The sequence below is a fragment of the Lytechinus pictus genome, chromosome 1 (genome assembly GCF_037042905.1).
Source record: "Lytechinus pictus isolate F3 Inbred chromosome 1, Lp3.0, whole genome shotgun sequence".
NCBI classification, from domain to species: Eukaryota; Metazoa; Echinodermata; class Echinoidea; order Temnopleuroida; family Toxopneustidae; genus Lytechinus; species Lytechinus pictus.
This window is the reverse complement of record NC_087245.1, coordinates 6,687,612-6,704,274: the sequence shown is the minus strand read 5'-3', so window position 1 is coordinate 6,704,274 and position 16,663 is coordinate 6,687,612. Positions and strand designations below refer to the sequence as shown.

Genomic DNA, 16,663 nt, shown 5'->3' with positions numbered 1-16,663 from the left:
GCCTCATAGATTTGAAGGTAAAAAGTCAGCGCGCGGCGCGGTTGAGAAATTTCTCGCGGCGGATTTATCGTGAAAAATGAAGAGGGGCGGATTCTAGTCTGCTATGCAGACTCTGAATGGCTCGTGAGGTGGGATCACTGAACTAGAGATACGTATTTCTAGTTCAGTGGGTGGGATCTGCTGGTTTGCGAAGCAAACCAGCCTGAAAGGGCGAGCGAAGTAGACCTAGTCTGCTATGCAGACTCGTTGAATCAGCTGAGGTACACACACTGCAGATGTGGGTCTACATTTGTAGACTAGGCGGATTCCGCCCCGGGCCTTTTTAAGGGTTAAAGAGGGTCTGAATGCACTTAGAAAAGAATGAGGAGGAGAAATGAAGGAGTTTTAAACCCCTGACGATGGACGATCGCCGTCAAAAATTTGGGTGAAATAAGTTGGCCACTATGATCAGAGAAGACACACTCAATTTAAAGGGTACTCTGGGCTGAAAAGTATATAAAAATAAATAGAGTAAAATCCACTGATCAAAACACTGAACATTTTATCAAAATCTGATATTGAATTTTTAAATTTAGCTTTATTTTTTTAAACAGTTTTATAAGGTGGGCTGATGATCTCATACATGGCATTATCATTTTGAAATTAACCCATTCCCACAACCAAGCGCATTGGATGTCGCCTGCTTATTTTACCACCCTCTTTGATATCACTTCATTTTTGTTAGTTTTTCTTTATCCAGGTTCATGATGTAAAATAAGTGAAGAACATACAAAATATTTTTTTTAATGAAATTTCGCTCTTTATGCTATATCCGGCCCCTAAATAATTGTCTCGTAAAGCCACTGTCAGCAGCGTACGCAGGGGGGGGGGGGGTTACAGGGGTTCAACCCCCCTAATTGTTTTTATACCCAGACCCCTCCCCCTCCTATTTTTTTTTGTGGGTAGGAAACGACCAAAGATTGGTAGTGAAGACTTTTTTTTGGGGGGGGGGGCGGTGGATTGTCAGCATTTCATTTACCCCCCGGACAAGTACCCCCCGGACATCTACCCCCCGGACATCTACCCCCCGTATCCAAAATATCCAAAAATAGAGTAGATGCCCGGGGGTAGCCTGTCTGGGGGGGGGGGGTAAATGTCCGGGGGGTAGATGTCTGGGGGGTAGATGTCCGGGGGGTAGATGTCCGGGGGGTAGATGTCCGGGGGGTAAATGTCCGGGGGGTAGATGTCCGGGGGTAGATGTCCGGGGTGTAGATGTCCGGGGGGTACTTGTCCGGGGGGATAAATGTCCGGGGGGGTAAATGTTCGGGGGGTAGATGTCCGGGGGGTAGATGTCCTAAGGGGGTGGATGTCCGGGGGGTGGATGTCCGGGTGGTAGATGTCCGGGGGGTGGATGTCCAGGGGATAGATGTCCTAGAATCCTTTACACCATCAAAGAATACGGGCCTTGAATTCCAAGTGTACCCAACTATAAAGTTCAATTGAATATAAATCAAACAATCGTAACGCTGAAAAAAGTAGAAATGCGCTGATATGCAAATGAGTGTCGGCACCATTTATTTCGTATTTTATTGAATGAATTATAAAAATACTTTTAGACAATGAGACTTTTGTTGAATTGGTCCTATAACAGGTTACAACAACGGTAATACCACGTGATCAGGAGGAATCAAACTTTATCTCACATTATAATGAGGTGAAAAATGAATTATCAATACCATACAACAAAATTAACAGTAGTGAGTGGGTGGCAGTTTCCTCATTTTCATACTGATCTTAATTTTTGCTTTTAATTGTTCAATAATTAAGCAGTGGCTCGCACATCGAGCAAATCATGGAAGGGCCCTTATCACGGGGTTGCTAAAAAGCAGTAAAAGTGTAATAGCAATATATTCATAATAATTAGAGTTTGATCATAATAATTGCTTGGATGAATCGTTGAACTACTTATGACAAGATAATATTCCGATTCTTCTGAGATCGATTTTGTTCAAATTCAAATTGTTTTATTCTCTCAGTAAAACTTTACATAAAACAAATTATGATACACAGTAAAAACGCTGTTTAAGATTTTATACAACGCTGTTTACTATATGAATCTTACAGTATTTGTTTAACCGTTTAAACAATCATGTTTAATTTTTTGAAGATTAGATATTGAAAATTAAACTTTGTTGCTTAAGATTTAAACACTTGTTTAAACTGTTTAAACAATTACTGTAAGGTTCATATAGTAAACAGCGTTGTATAATTATTTTTTACTGTGTACAAAGTTAAAATACATGTATTACAAATCGATATAGTCTAAAATTGCATTATATGATTCAGAGTCGTACTGAGGGGTAGCAGCCAATAAGGAAAAAAATCTTTCTTGTACACATGATTCGGCCGATTTCATGATAATTATAATAATGATAATAATAATAACTATAATAATGAAAAAAAAAAGAATAATAGCGGGGGTTTCGGATTCCGGTGACCCAGGTTTGATTCCCACTATAGGTGCGCTAGGGTCCTTTGGTAAGGCATTTATCCTCATTACCAGCCGTCGGTCCTCTGGTTGCTTGCTTACAAGCATTCATGTTTTCTTAGCAATCAGGTAATCACCACCATTTACCATTATCAATAATAATAGTATAATAACACGCTTTTGTATAGCGCTTAATACATGAGAACGTCGTCTCTAGGCGCTTTACAGATATATTTAAGACTGCATTTAATCAATTCCACAAAAATAAGATTCACATTTACAATCCAATCGTACATTATGTCCACTCTTTTCTCTCCCTTCCACAAGATTATTTATTGGAAAATAAAAATATATAAAAGTTCTAGACTGAAATATGTTTATGTTAAAACCAGATCGAAGGTATCATATTTACCATGGTATCGGGATAAATCTATTTGGGAAAGATGTTCCCATGTTACATTAATATATATTTTTTTCAGAATTTCCATTTGAAAATGATGACACTGATAATAAGCTTTTAGCACACAGACGTATCCTATATCAGCAATGGGCAAGCCACAATATAAAGGTTTATATGATAATAGTTCAAATTCCTAAAGCGCCTTTTCCACAAGACTCAAAGAGCTTTGAGATGCAATCCCTGGAGATAAAATATATATATACAAATTACCAGGCAGTGACAATATTGTATTGTATTGATAAGTCAAGTGTAAGCATGATCAAGATATAATAAAAAGTAGAAGTTTGGTTTGAATTATTGTTCCAAAGGAGAGGAGGGATGGGGGATTAAATAATCATAACGAATCAATATTGATTTTTTTTCCAATCCTCTCTCAGAGATAAAATTATGAAGGTGTGAATAAATATGTGAAAACAGAAAAATGTTATTTATAGACGTTACAAATATATAATTTCAGCTTTCAGCTACGAAACATGTGAACGATCATTGTCTTTTTGATTGACTTGAGACTGCGTTGCTGGCTTATAACTGAACAAAGCCAAGGCATATAGGAATCCACACATCACTTTAAGCGCACAAGATATAATAGCTAGTCTCGAAGCAAAGCTTTTATTATCATAAAGCCAACATGATCCGTGACCACTGCATGTTTCCTGCCATTGCAAGCATGTGCTGTCGATGATTATTCCAAATAGGATAGGGCCTGGAATGGAGCCTGTATATGAGGAGAGTGATCGAGACAAAGGGGGAAGATGATCGTGGCGGAATAAAAATTAATAATTTTCGAGAAGACCAATAATTCTTCAAGTTAATAAACGTGAGTATAGTTGTAAGAAGTTGCACTGCATTAGATACTACTACTACTACTACTACTAGTACTACTATACTACTAATGATAATAGTAATAATAGTACTAATAATGATAATAATAAAAATTCAATAGTAATAATGATACTAATATTACGCATAAATTTGATAATTTCTATAATCTTCACAATCGAATATATGAATTAAACAAGTGGAGCACCTCTGGCAGTCTCGCGTGCATTACGCGATTCAATATAGCAGCAGTGCTGACTTTGAAAACGAAAACACCATTCATATGACGAGAACATAGTATGTTCACTTACCCTTATTCGTGTGACCAATGACTTGTGCAGGTTATGATGGCAATTCAAAAAAAAAACCATCACGGCCAAAGTTCATTGACCTTGGTCATGTGACCCGAAAATCACACTGGATGTTCACTGATTCTTGATTACTCTTATGTCCAAGTTTCATGAACTAGATAATGATATTAAAAAAACTTAACATTATGGTTTTGATTCCCCAACATAATCTAAGTTCATTGGCCCTAAATGACCTTAGACCTTGGTCATGTGACATGAAACTCAGGCAGGACAATCCTTATGTTCAAGTTTCATGAACTTTAATAGGCCCATATACTTTTTAGGGTTACGATGACATTTAAAAAACTTAACGTTGACGCCATTGCCGCCGCCGTCGGAAAAGCGGCGCCTATAGTCTCGCTCTGCTTTGCAGGAGAGACAAAATGGAAAGGATTACTGGAAATTCATTAGTGGTATTATCAGCCCGCCCCCCCCCCCCCACTCCGGGGTCGGAAGGACCGCATGCGTGTTCCCAAAATGTCCGGTAAAGGGGTACTTTTTCGCGGGACAAGTCCGGCCTGCGAATTGTAAAAAAGGGGGTGTTTTTGTATTTTCACCCGGATATTTCTTTAAAAAGGGGGTGTTTTTTATCTCTCTCTTTGGACTCCTGAGAAATTTTAAAAGGGGGTTATAAAATATCTTGAATAACATAGAAAAATTGATCAAATCCCGGGATAAAATTCCTGAAATTCCTGCTAGTTTTGAAAGCTCATTCAGGATTATTTCATTTTGAAAAAGTAAAGTACGGATCTTTTGTTGCAATGAGAGCTCACCAGAGATAGGGGGTGGTACATTGAGCAGTGTTTCGGATTTAAGGGTGTCTCTAAGGCAGAAAAAGCCCGCGAAGAGCCCTCGAAAGGGGGTTCAGAAATTTTGGCAGACCTTCGATAGGGGGGTGCTTTCAAAGGGAAGAAACGAGCACTAGGCTTACCCTAAATAACACTGAGTGGGGGGGGGGGGCGGGATTATCAGTCAGACTCTTACATTAGGATATCTGAATACATACAGAAAACTTAACATGTGTTTAAGTTTCAGTAAATTTCTCTGGAAATGGCAAAGAAATGTTTACTTCAATTCAAAGTCATTAAAATGATACTCACCTAAGCATCTGACTATCATAGACTGAACACCCAGTGCCATTGGTCTCTGTGATTCAGGAACACATCTATACCATATGAGAAAAATGACAGAAGAAATGAAAGTAAATTCTGCTATAAAATCAAATATTCCTACTATGATATGTCAATTATTAGGTATGTTTTATTTCTCACTACAATATGTCGATTATTACATCTGTCTTACTTCTCAATAGATGAGCGCTCTCCCTTCTTATTATAATATTCAAAGTGACAATGCACTGTTATACGATCTGCTGTGGTTCTTATGCAGTGTTGCCCCTCCCCTATCTTTATTCCATTAATAAAAACTTTGTAAATCTCACCTTAACGTGACGTTTGTTGCTGGAACCATTGGCATAAACAAAACCACTAGAATTAGAATAAAAAGAGCTACGAAGATAGGAAGGATGAAACAACCACTCTTACACTTTCCAGTTATTACCGATGATGAGAAACCACCAGAAACTAATACTGCGCATGCGCAATCAGTGTACGTCTGAAAGAAAGTTGAGAGAGAGAGATTATATCAAATTCTTAGTAGGCCTATTCGATAGGGAGTGAACGTGAGTAAAATGTTCCTTTTCATATGCTACATTTAAATACAGGTGAATAGAGGTCTATATGGAACAAAAATACCGGCGACACCCCGCCCCCCCCCCCCCCACCCCGGACTGGATCTCTCAGGACACTTTGACGGTTTTCAATAGATTGGTATTCGAATGCCATTGATGAGTAATTCATTTGAGGTAGAACTACATATTGGCATAAATTCAAGTTATGAAACAAATTTCTTCATCAAACCACACTCCACAGCATCCCAACCCGGTGGGTGTGCTCCAGAGGCCGTACGCAGATTTTTTTTTCATTGCTGGGGTGAGTAGCCGGGGGGATGTGTAAAAATTTTCAAGAAAACTCGAAAGTAAGCCTAGCGAGGGAACGAAGTGACGGAGCTTGGTATTAGGGCGTTTGTGCATTTTATAGAGTGAAATTTAAGGATTTCGTGCACACTTGGTGAATTTTATGAAAATTTTCAGTAAAAGATAGTATAGGTTTTCAAAGTTTCGGGGCCCATTTCTTACATACGGACAGTGTAATACAGTTGAAAAGAAAAAAAAAACTAGAGCTCCAATTTTCAGGCAAGGAAAAAAAAAAACGAAGTCCGTCGTTACAACAGTTTTCCATATGCCTGGCCATAGACCAATCCCATAGTGTAACTGAAAACAATAACTGAATGATAATAATGATGATGCTGATGATGATAATAATAATAATAATAATGTAAATAATAATAATAATGATGATGATGATGATGATGATGGTGATAATAATAACAATAATAGTAATAAATTGATTAATAAGTAATAATAAAAAAGAGATGAATTAATGATAATATCAATTTAAAAATATAATAAAATGATGAATGGATATTTTAATGTAATTTTCTTCTTACCCCATTTTCATAATCAATGGTGCAGCCTGCATGACAAGGACTGAAGAATTCAAGATCATATTCTTGTAGGCACACAGGAAGGTAGCGAGCGGTTGAACAAATGCATGCTGTATTACAAGTGTGGGTCAAATCTAACTCGCTGTGCAAGTAGCTGTTAGAACTAATAATGAGAGAACACGGATAAAGATAACGGTATAGTAGATAAAAAAAAGTAAAGTAGTACAAAAACATTGCTTCCGTCAACTACCATCCATTTCAAAATGATGATTACTGTATGAATGAAAAAAACCCTATGCAGTTAACGAAATAGAAAATAATGAAGTTAATCTTTATATGCATTCTGTATTGCAAAACCTTGGTGATATTAGTTTTTATTTCCATTATTGTTTTTTTCCAAGCACAGTAATTATTAATGACTGTGAAAGTTGATAACATATTGCCGAGACTTCGAGAAGTGGAAGTATTACTCGGCAGTTCACTCCGAAATATCTTCAACCTCAGACTTATCTGACTGTCGGACTTTCCACAAACACTTTTGTCTGTCTTCAATGCCATACTTTTTTTTATAAAGTTATACAGTTAACATCTAAACACGATTTATTGTTTAATCTCAATGAAATTTACGATTTATATATTCCTATAACGTAGTCATGGTAGTCATATATATATTAAATTACAAATTATGAACATAATGATTTGGCATCCAAGAACAAGTCACCGAGCAGTCGTGTGTTAAGTCGTGCTTTCCTTTATACTTATACGAACACCATATGTTTTGTGAAGCATTAATCATTGACGATTTATAAAATAATTAAAAAAAACGACTGGAATGTGACTGCTCTCAAACTATCGCTCATTATGTGACGGTTTACTGCAATGTCATATTCTTATTTCCTCATTGAATTAAGAGAAAATCATCTTAAAGGTACTCTCAATATACATTGTTTCTCATTAATATCTAGGATTTTACTGAAATTGTCAGTGATTTCTCGTCAGGGCCGTCAACCTTTGTGAAATTGTGTCCCAAACTTTTTCAATAGCGATACAAGTGGGGTATGCAGCTCTATGCACCCCATGCAAGTTCGTTAAAACTTACTCATTGTGTTCATAGCTCACTAGAACACCTGCTAAATCAGTTTGTGGGCATCTAATGAACAAGGTAGGTAATGTAAGTGTTGTTATGATCGTCAACAGAAGACAGAATTTAATCGTTCCAACTACACTTAGACGAAATCTACGAATAATCCAACCTCCAAATAGCACACCAAGTATCCCACCAGGTACAATACAGGTACCTGGATAAGATGAAAGAAAATGGAAAGTACTGAAGAAAAGAATGTTTTATCTGTATCGTAATATTCAGTGGTATTACTACGGGGTGCATCCCCCCTTCTCAGTCATATAAGTTAATGATGATTCCGCAAATCACGTGCTAGAATCCCTGGGCAGGATAACAGAAAATTGAAACCACCGAAGAAAGAAATGTTTCATCTATATCATAATATTCAGTGGTATTACAACGGGGTGCACCCCCTCCCCCTTCTCATTTATATAAGTTAATGATGATTCCGCAAATCGCGTGCTTGAATTCCTTCAACCCTTCGTCTAGGGAAGCGTTCGTGAAGGTACATCCATGCAACTGCATGCTAGCCATTCTCTCGTCTCATGCAAACTATCAGGGTGATTTTCGTGATGAGCTGGTATTTAAATAGAGGTAGTGCATGGAGAGATGAAGATTACCCCGAGCTCCCTTCATTAATATCATTCTATTCATCAGTTATTTTAAATAAACGTTTTCTCGGTGCCGCCCCAAGGCTGATCCAATGTTGTTACTTCATTATACAGACGTACTTGTGATCAGCTTGACATAATTATTGTGTCACAAAATACAAGGGGAAAACTATCCTGGAAAAAGAGCAGTCGATCGAGAAACTCACCAACAATGGTTGTTGCTACGGTAGCCGTCGTTGCAAACTGATTCTCAATGAACTTTGGCAGAAAGACTCCGAATGCCGTGATCATCAAAGAGTCCGAACACCCGGCCAAAGTGATGCACATGTAGGTTGGGTTAACCAATATGTATTTGATTGCTTTCAACAGGTCACCGGGTCGTGATCCGAAACTCGGTTGTGCCGTGATATCCGCCCCGGCATTGGCATGCGCCTCGCATTCCTTCTCCAATCGAATTTTGGCAGTTGCTGGACGCAAAGAATAGAAAAGAAGAAGAACAAATCCTCAAGTTATCGGCTTTGGTGGCAATTTCACGAAAGATTATTTTCTTTGACAAAATCTATATATACCTTGCAGAACCGAACTTGTCTCTAACGGACAATCGGCAAAATCAAATTTGGACAAATTTAACATGATTACTAAAATTATGAACGATTGAGGAATGTTATATCCTATTCCAACTCCTACCATTTACCATAGATGTTATCAATAGGTAACACAGTCTTTAATACTTACTGGGCAATTCCCTTGGGAATGCTCCGAGAGGAATAGAGATAAGTAGAATACAGACACCAGCTATGACATAACCGATCCACCAAGCCCCTACCCATCCAGGATCGCCATCTGTAAGGTCAACCCTAGAAATGATTTAAGAACGAAATACAAGGAGTGAAAAACACACATCGATAAAGGCCACGTAAGCCTCTTCCCATCAAAGCTCCACCCTAGAATAACATGAGATCGAAATACAATGAGTGGAAGACTAACAAAAGCCACGCCCATATCCATCCAAATCGCCATTCACAGGCTCTATGAATGATGCAAGTACAAGATACGATGAGTGGGACGCATACATCGATAAACATCTCTATTGAAAGGCGACAGGTGATTCAAGTATACAGTTGGGACCTTGGGTGAGAGCGTCATGTATGCACTGACAAATACGTCCATATCTACCAAAGATCGCCCTGCGAAATTTATTATAGATACAATGAGGGGCTTATGGCCATGTTCATATCCATCCACAGTCTTAATTTGGAGGTTCTGTCCTCTGAATAGCACTTAAGAGGAATTAAACTGATACCGTGGTCATTCCTATTGAGACTTATTCCAGTACAGCTTATTATACTGTAGAGAGTATGCAGAGCTTTAATTAATAATTCGAATTAACTAATATAGGAGAATATTAACCTGGTTCAAAATCCGATTGGCCTTCCTTGACTAAAGAAAGGTTTACAATCTAACCTGATTCATAGAATCATCGTTTAAAAATAGTATGAAGATACAAATACCATACCTCTCCTTCAGTTCTAAAGAAGACGTGGAAATACACAAAACTACCCCCCCCCCCCAAAAAAAAAATGACCATCGAGGAATTAGAGTCCTATTCAATTTTGCACCATATTTGATTTACGAGCAACGTATATTTTCTTCTGTAAACTACATATGAACTATTGAGAAAATGAATTCATTATTAAATGAATTTCAAGTGTTTTAAGGGGCACTTTTCAAGAGTAGATCAAACATGTCAAATGCGAAGAGAAAAATAATATAAGTACCTCCAAGTACTTCATCCCTGATTTATCATGTACATTAAGTTGAACTTACCCCTCTGGAAGGTGAATGTCAGTGAATATTGTGAGACAAAGACCAGCTACCACGTACCCTACCGCTGGCCCTAATGTACTAACAGCATAGAAAACACCTATCAGAGAAAGAGATAAAAACAGTGATTAGGTATCCCCGAAAAGTAAAGTAACTGGAATAAGGGACAATAAATTATGTAAAATTAGTTACCTAATGCAGTAATGACGATATTATGTAAATGACGCAATGTCAACTTACATACAAAGTCAATTAGTTCATCAGATACATATAAGGCAACTTTCATAACTAGATAGAGTAGACAAGTGTTTGCCACTTTCTTACCATCCGTGTATATGCAATTCGCCCTTTCGGTTTGAAACTTGGCAAAGAAAATTACAGAAGTTTTCATAAACTTCACTGTAATTATGATGATTAGGTATTAATATGTAAACTTGAACGTTGTACGATTTCATTGGTTTTGTTTTTAGGCAAATAAATACCAAAGGACGAAATTAATGATTCATGAATAAATATTTCAATATTTTTACCTAGAAAAACACCGTTATTTCTAAGCGTCACACTTTCGTCAAGTATTGCAATACCAAGTGTGTATATTGGAATAGAACCCATTGCCAAGAGGACCTCTGCAGCTCCAAATAGATAGATATAACGTGATAAATTATCATCCTTTTGACCATCTCTGCATTTCTCATCTGTTACGGTGAGTTCGCCATTCTCTTCGAATTCGCAGATCCCCAGATCGCCGTGCTCATCATTGAAGTTCTCGTATCCATCGGTCGTGAAATGGGGCAGCGCAAATAAAAAAGAGCTCATTCCTATAATCAATGAGCCAAAAGCAACCCACTTGAGCTTGTGGCCACGCCCTCCTTTGAAAGCGACGAAGAGTGTGAAGATGATATGGGTGGTTTCGTATGTGCTGACGAGAAAACCATAGTCTTGACTTCGAAGTTGGAATCGTCGTTCAATTGACGTTGCATTGCTGCCGGTAAGCCCGCTACCCACCATGCCCTATATCAAACAAATTTGAAAGACAGCCGTTAAAGGGATAATCCTGGCTAAAAATGATTATAAATATTTAAGAGGGTAAAATTCACAGAGCAAAATGCTGGAAATTTCATCAAGATCTGATAACAAATAACAAAATTATTGACTTTTGAAGTTAAGCATTATTTTGTAAAAAAAAAAGCAGTTATCATGGACGTCATCATGAATATTCAATATGAACTGATGACGATGTCATGTCCCCACTTTCCTCCTTCTTATGTTATTAAATGAAATCATAATTATTTAATATTTTCGTACATGTGTGTACGAAATGTCTTTCTTGTTACGAAATTGTTCGCAGCTAGGATTATCTCGCGCATCAAATCAGTTGTCAATCTAACATTTTTCGTTATTGGTCGATAAAATTTGAATAAATGTAAATTCATATAAAACATCAAAGGAGTGAGTGTGGTTATGATATCATCAGCTTGCTCATTGCATGAAGACGTACATAGAATAAGTGTTAGAAAACACTTTAAAATATCATAGCTTTGTTATTCCTCATCCGATTTAGGTAAAATTTTGTTTGTCTCATTTTATTTTATCTGTTCAAATCATATCGTTTTCTTTCATATTATTGTCTTGAAGTCTACTCATGCAGACAAGATCGTCATAACTTGAAATTATCAAAACTGAATTGCAAATCATGGGAGACAAGATTTAATGATAAATCTCAAAAATCCAATGCATAGAATGACAAAATGAAAGTTATAATGTGGATGAACTTTTTACTGATACAATAGGAAATTGTTACCGATAATTCAAAAATAAATAAATACACAAGAAACTACAAAGTACAACCCGGGTGAATCACCCATTGGTAAAAGACATGAAACGTGTATATTCTTACTTGGAAAAATACGAGTGCGCTTAAGAAAACCAAAAGCCAAGGTGGCGTGTTAAACCGCTGTGTGCACTTTGGAGTCCATCTTCCCCAACCCCATCTTAATGATCCAGGATCGGGATCTATATCTAGCTTCTCTTTGGTGTCAGTATCTCCTACTTCTCCTTCTTCTAATGTATATCTGCATACTTCTTCTTCTCCTTCCGCTCCTCTATTATTAAGACTTCTTCCGCCATTCTCTAAACCCGGCTGTATCATCCTATCATTCTCGTCACCGACCGTACTGCAACCCGGACTTTCCATGGTTTCGGAATGGACCAATTTCTTCTCGTTACTTTGAGTCCCATCATCACCCTCCTCAGCGGTTGTTACTTCACTGTACTTGCATCCGTCGTAAGGAATATCTGGTTTTGTTGTGAAGGATTGGGAGGAGGCGATGGCCATTTTGATGGAGCTGAAATGAGAGAGAAAGTATAGGAATATATTTGGTTAACAAAATCACATCATGTTATGGATTTCTATACCCTTATATGCTGAATGGTTCAATACTAGACTTCTAAGAGAGTTTGTTATTCCCCGCGATGCAGGATTACAAAGTATTCTCCCTCCGCGAATGCGAGAAAACTCAGGAAGGATTCGGAATCTAGGCCGTGAGTCAAGTTTCATCCGAATTATGCAGATAACAGACTTTGGTTTAGTTTTCTTTTGTAAGATTTACTGTTGCCTCTCGCCCGACTAGTGCTCATTCTTCATAATGGGCATCGAAATTGTATAACAAACTATTATAGTCCGGGTATTCTAATTTGCCCACTGAAGTTATTTACTTTCGTAAATCATTGAAGTTATTATGCGTATATGAAGGACCTCTTTAGAAAAGTATTTTCGTTTATGTAACTTCTCATTGAAATGCGCATATTTGTTGTGTCAGTTGAAGAGATTTGGTAACACGAAGAAAACAACCATAAGTCATGAACAGTTTGATTGTATTAAAAAAATTTCTTTACGTCGAATCGTTTTCGATTAACTAATAATTGTGCAATCTCTCCTAGGCTTCCATTGATCACCATCTCACCAATTCGAAAATATCACTGCCTTCGATTTTCAATAAATATAATTCAGAGGGAATGACTCAGTAGCGAATGCAATGCAACTCCAATTTATTCTTCATTGCTCGTCAATTATTGCATGTCAATGCCTTTTATATAGGTAAAACCATGGATCATGTACTAGTATAGGATCCATAGCAAGGCCTATAATTTTGCCTGATTAATGTCGTTTTGAGTATAATACTCACATGTTGCACATCTCTTCATTCGATCGAATCTTCCAATCTAGTCATGCCTTTTCACGTGAACAAAAATTTTCACTCTTAGGAATATAAATCCAGATTTATTGTCCCGCGAAATGAATCTCCGTTAGCTAGGCCTATATATGCTAAATCACGAGGCCCGTGGATAGAGGCTTGTTTGCAAGAAGTTTAACAAGTGTACCCTCTTTCTATTGTTACCTATGACAATTAGCAGATGGAGCTCAGCATGTAGACTTAAAACTACTCGCTGCCAATCACATACGAGGTGCTTTAACGCCGTGAATAAGGCTTTGGATATTAATACTACGATCGACGGTAACAAGTGAATTCCAGCCCTTATACTGCCAGAACAGATTTAAACAAACAGACAAAGCTGAGCTGATACCAGCACCTGACACTGTTAAGGGTTCCCTCCATGGTGAAGCCATAATTATGGAGATCTATTCGAGGATACTGGGATCATAGCTGTTTGAAGGCTTCTCGATGTCATTAAAATAAGGTATTCATTTGTTTTCTTTGAATTATGTTACAAGGTTTTTAAAGTACAACATATGATAACAATCGCAAGGGCGTAGGCTGTGGGTGCACGTGCACCCTCCCTCTGAGGCAGAAGAGTTCCGACACCGGCAAGCAAAACGAAATTTCTACCCCTTCTGCGTTCAACAGCTGATTTTCCAAATCTTAATTCCACCTCCCCGAGATGTGCACCCCCATATACCAAGTTTAGTTCCACCTCCCCATACTCAAACCAGCCTACGCCCTTGAATGTGCGTCTGGGTATATGAACAATACTAGAAAGGAGGTGATATGGAGACTTTATTTATTAGCTCTGCTCACAATATCCTTTAACACATTCCCTCCCAATCCTTCCCCATCCATATAATATTGGGGGAAAAACGAGATGGGGCGAGTTAAGCTAGTAAAGACTATCGAAAAGGGATGACTCTATCAAAAATACTCTGCAATTCCTTCTGCAAGACACTGACGTACAGATAGGGGTGCTGGAGCCATAGCCACAAAAGATCCACTACTAAGGTAAAAGAAAGCAGAGAGAGAGAGAGAGAGAGAAAGAAAGGGAAAGGAAAACATAGTAAGATATGTTATTTTCTGAATATTACCTCAAAATATTATTAACATTATGATTTTCAAATATTTCTTTTTTCATTTTTTCCATTTGTTGACTTGTTTCAAATATTACTGTTTTAAATATACTTTCGAACTTGATCTCAGTCAGGGAGTGGCATTATCAGCCGATTGTTTATTAGCTAAACAAAGGGACATTGGTATGTAGCTTTGCTAGAATATACTTGTTCAACATGAAATGTGGAATGTCAACATGATTCAGAAGAAAAGAAAGACAATGAAATGTACTAAGCATTTAGGATTCTACTATGAATGCGTGCTGAGCTGTGACGATATGAAAATACCACTGTTTATTGTGGAATGTTAGAATCCAGTGATTGTTTGAAAATAAAGTGCATGCGGGCTAGGCAGGGTTAAGTCATCTCGTCTGAAGAGCTTGATCAAGGCTTAAGCGATTGATAGTGGGAATGAATTCTACGATTGATTGCACTGATTATTGTAACGTCGATTCCATAATATAATCAAAGTTTTGAAGCACTTTATTATAAACCTGCAACTCAATGTGCGTCTTAAATCATCAATATTCCTGAATAGAATTAGGTGATCAAAGGAACATGATCCTCGGGATCGCCGTCCTGTATTATAGCATAGTAGCCTACGCAATATAGTCATATTAACACTGTCTTTTAATTTGATTTACGGGGCAAGAAAGGAGTGGAAAAGACGATGTTTCTTGTTCCTTATTGTGCGCGCGGCATCACTGACTAACTTTAACAATTCTCGCGATGCCTGTTAATGGCCCTAGGAGGCGGGGGGGGGGGGGGCTTAAACACCCCAAGATTTTTCAGGGGGTGCAGCTGCGTATGTTATTTACAGACAGCACCCCCTCTGGAAACCAGGTTAACAAAGCAAGGTTATTGCTCCAAATTGACAGAGGTTTGAGAGCAATACATTTTTTGGGAGGGGGTGAATGAGCCCCCAAAGCCGCCCCTTATCCCGTGTCTTCAAACTATACTTTTACTTTTTAGGGCGGTTCCGCTCTCGAATTATGCCATTCCCATGCAAGCTTCGACACATGCATGTCTTGACCTTATTTGTTTGATGCATTAAGTAGATCGATCACTATTTTGTGCTAAATCCATGGTAAGGAGAAAAAAGATAAATAATTTTGAGCTCTGGTTTGAATAAGTGAACTATTGAGTAAAATATAAAACAAAATAGTAAAACATTGGAATGAAAACATGTTTTTCTGACTTTTCGGTCCAAGTCTAATGATCAGAATATGGGATTATGTACTGTAGATGATCATGATGACGATGCAAATACACACACACCCACACACATGTGTGTATATACATAGAGAGAGAGGGGAGGATAGAGAGATAGGGATATTGTAATCATTAATTAATATGCTTATATTGTATGTATGAACATAATACCCCAAAGCAACCTGTCAATTTATGTAACAGTCTCCTTGGAGCAAAAAAAATCATAACAACCACATGTCATTACTATATGTAGATTAAACCTCGACAATCAAAATCATGATATCATAATTAAATTAAATGAATTACCTTAGATTGGATGAATGGCCTTCGGACTCATAGTACTCGGTAGTCTTATATGATTTTCGCCGATGACGTGAATGAATAAGAAAATAATACGTATCGTAAATCCCTGTGTTTCAACCATACGACTTTTACCCTCATTTTGGCTAATCACAATACAGAAAGATGTTTACGCCACTGAAAAGTCCAAAGTTGACATTACTGTCTCGTGATTGGCTTTTCATAAAGTTTCTTGCTGTAGAAAAAAAGACCAGGTGACAGGGGTTCTTACAATATTATTTAGGGACAACAATCTCACAGGATAAATAGAAGTTTGTTTGAGAACCCAATGATACTTGGGGTTAGAGAAGGACTGGTACAGGAATTAAAGGGTCCGGGCTTTCATTTAGTGTGTTGAAAGAGGGAGATAAAGAGGGACAGTTTAATGGACTTAAAGTTAATTTTTAATGTCATAATCCTAACACGGCCGGATTATTTTTCATCATGTTGTGACCGGGAAAGAATGCCCTCGCCCTCCCCCTCGAATATTGTGGTCGTAGAGACCATTCGTCTGTCTAAACAATACTGGAAGAGAGTATTACATATTGTTTTCT

At 37.7% G+C, this 16,663-nt stretch overlaps 1 protein-coding gene across 3 annotated transcripts; it reads right to left on the bottom strand.

Annotated features, from left to right (window-relative positions):
- Window positions 1–1,522: 1,522 nt before the first annotated feature.
- LOC129255405 (solute carrier organic anion transporter family member 4C1-like) lies at window positions 1,523–16,257 on the bottom strand. Of its 3 annotated transcripts, XR_010296579.1 has the most exons (12): window positions 16,077–16,257; window positions 12,117–12,564; window positions 10,750–11,230; window positions 10,223–10,319; window positions 9,131–9,252; window positions 8,602–8,862; window positions 7,761–7,959; window positions 6,665–6,824; window positions 5,538–5,710; window positions 5,197–5,261; window positions 2,387–3,642; window positions 1,539–2,086 (listed from the first exon to the last, which is right to left on the bottom strand). XR_010296579.1 is itself a non-coding variant. In XM_054893855.2 (11 exons), the coding sequence occupies exons 2-11, from the start codon at window positions 12,552–12,554 to the stop codon at window positions 3,392–3,394; spliced, it is 2,247 nt and encodes a 748-aa protein (XP_054749830.2). In that variant the 5' UTR covers window positions 12,555–12,564; window positions 16,077–16,257; the 3' UTR covers window positions 1,523–3,391. The 3 variants fall into 3 exon arrangements, 2 of the variants coding, with proteins under 2 accessions (XP_054749830.2, XP_054749768.2); XM_054893855.2 differs by having other exon boundaries at window positions 1,523–3,642; XM_054893793.2 differs by lacking the exon at window positions 16,077–16,257 and adding an exon at window positions 13,405–13,543 and having other exon boundaries at window positions 1,523–3,642.
- Between the last annotated feature and the right edge of the window lie 406 nt (window positions 16,258–16,663).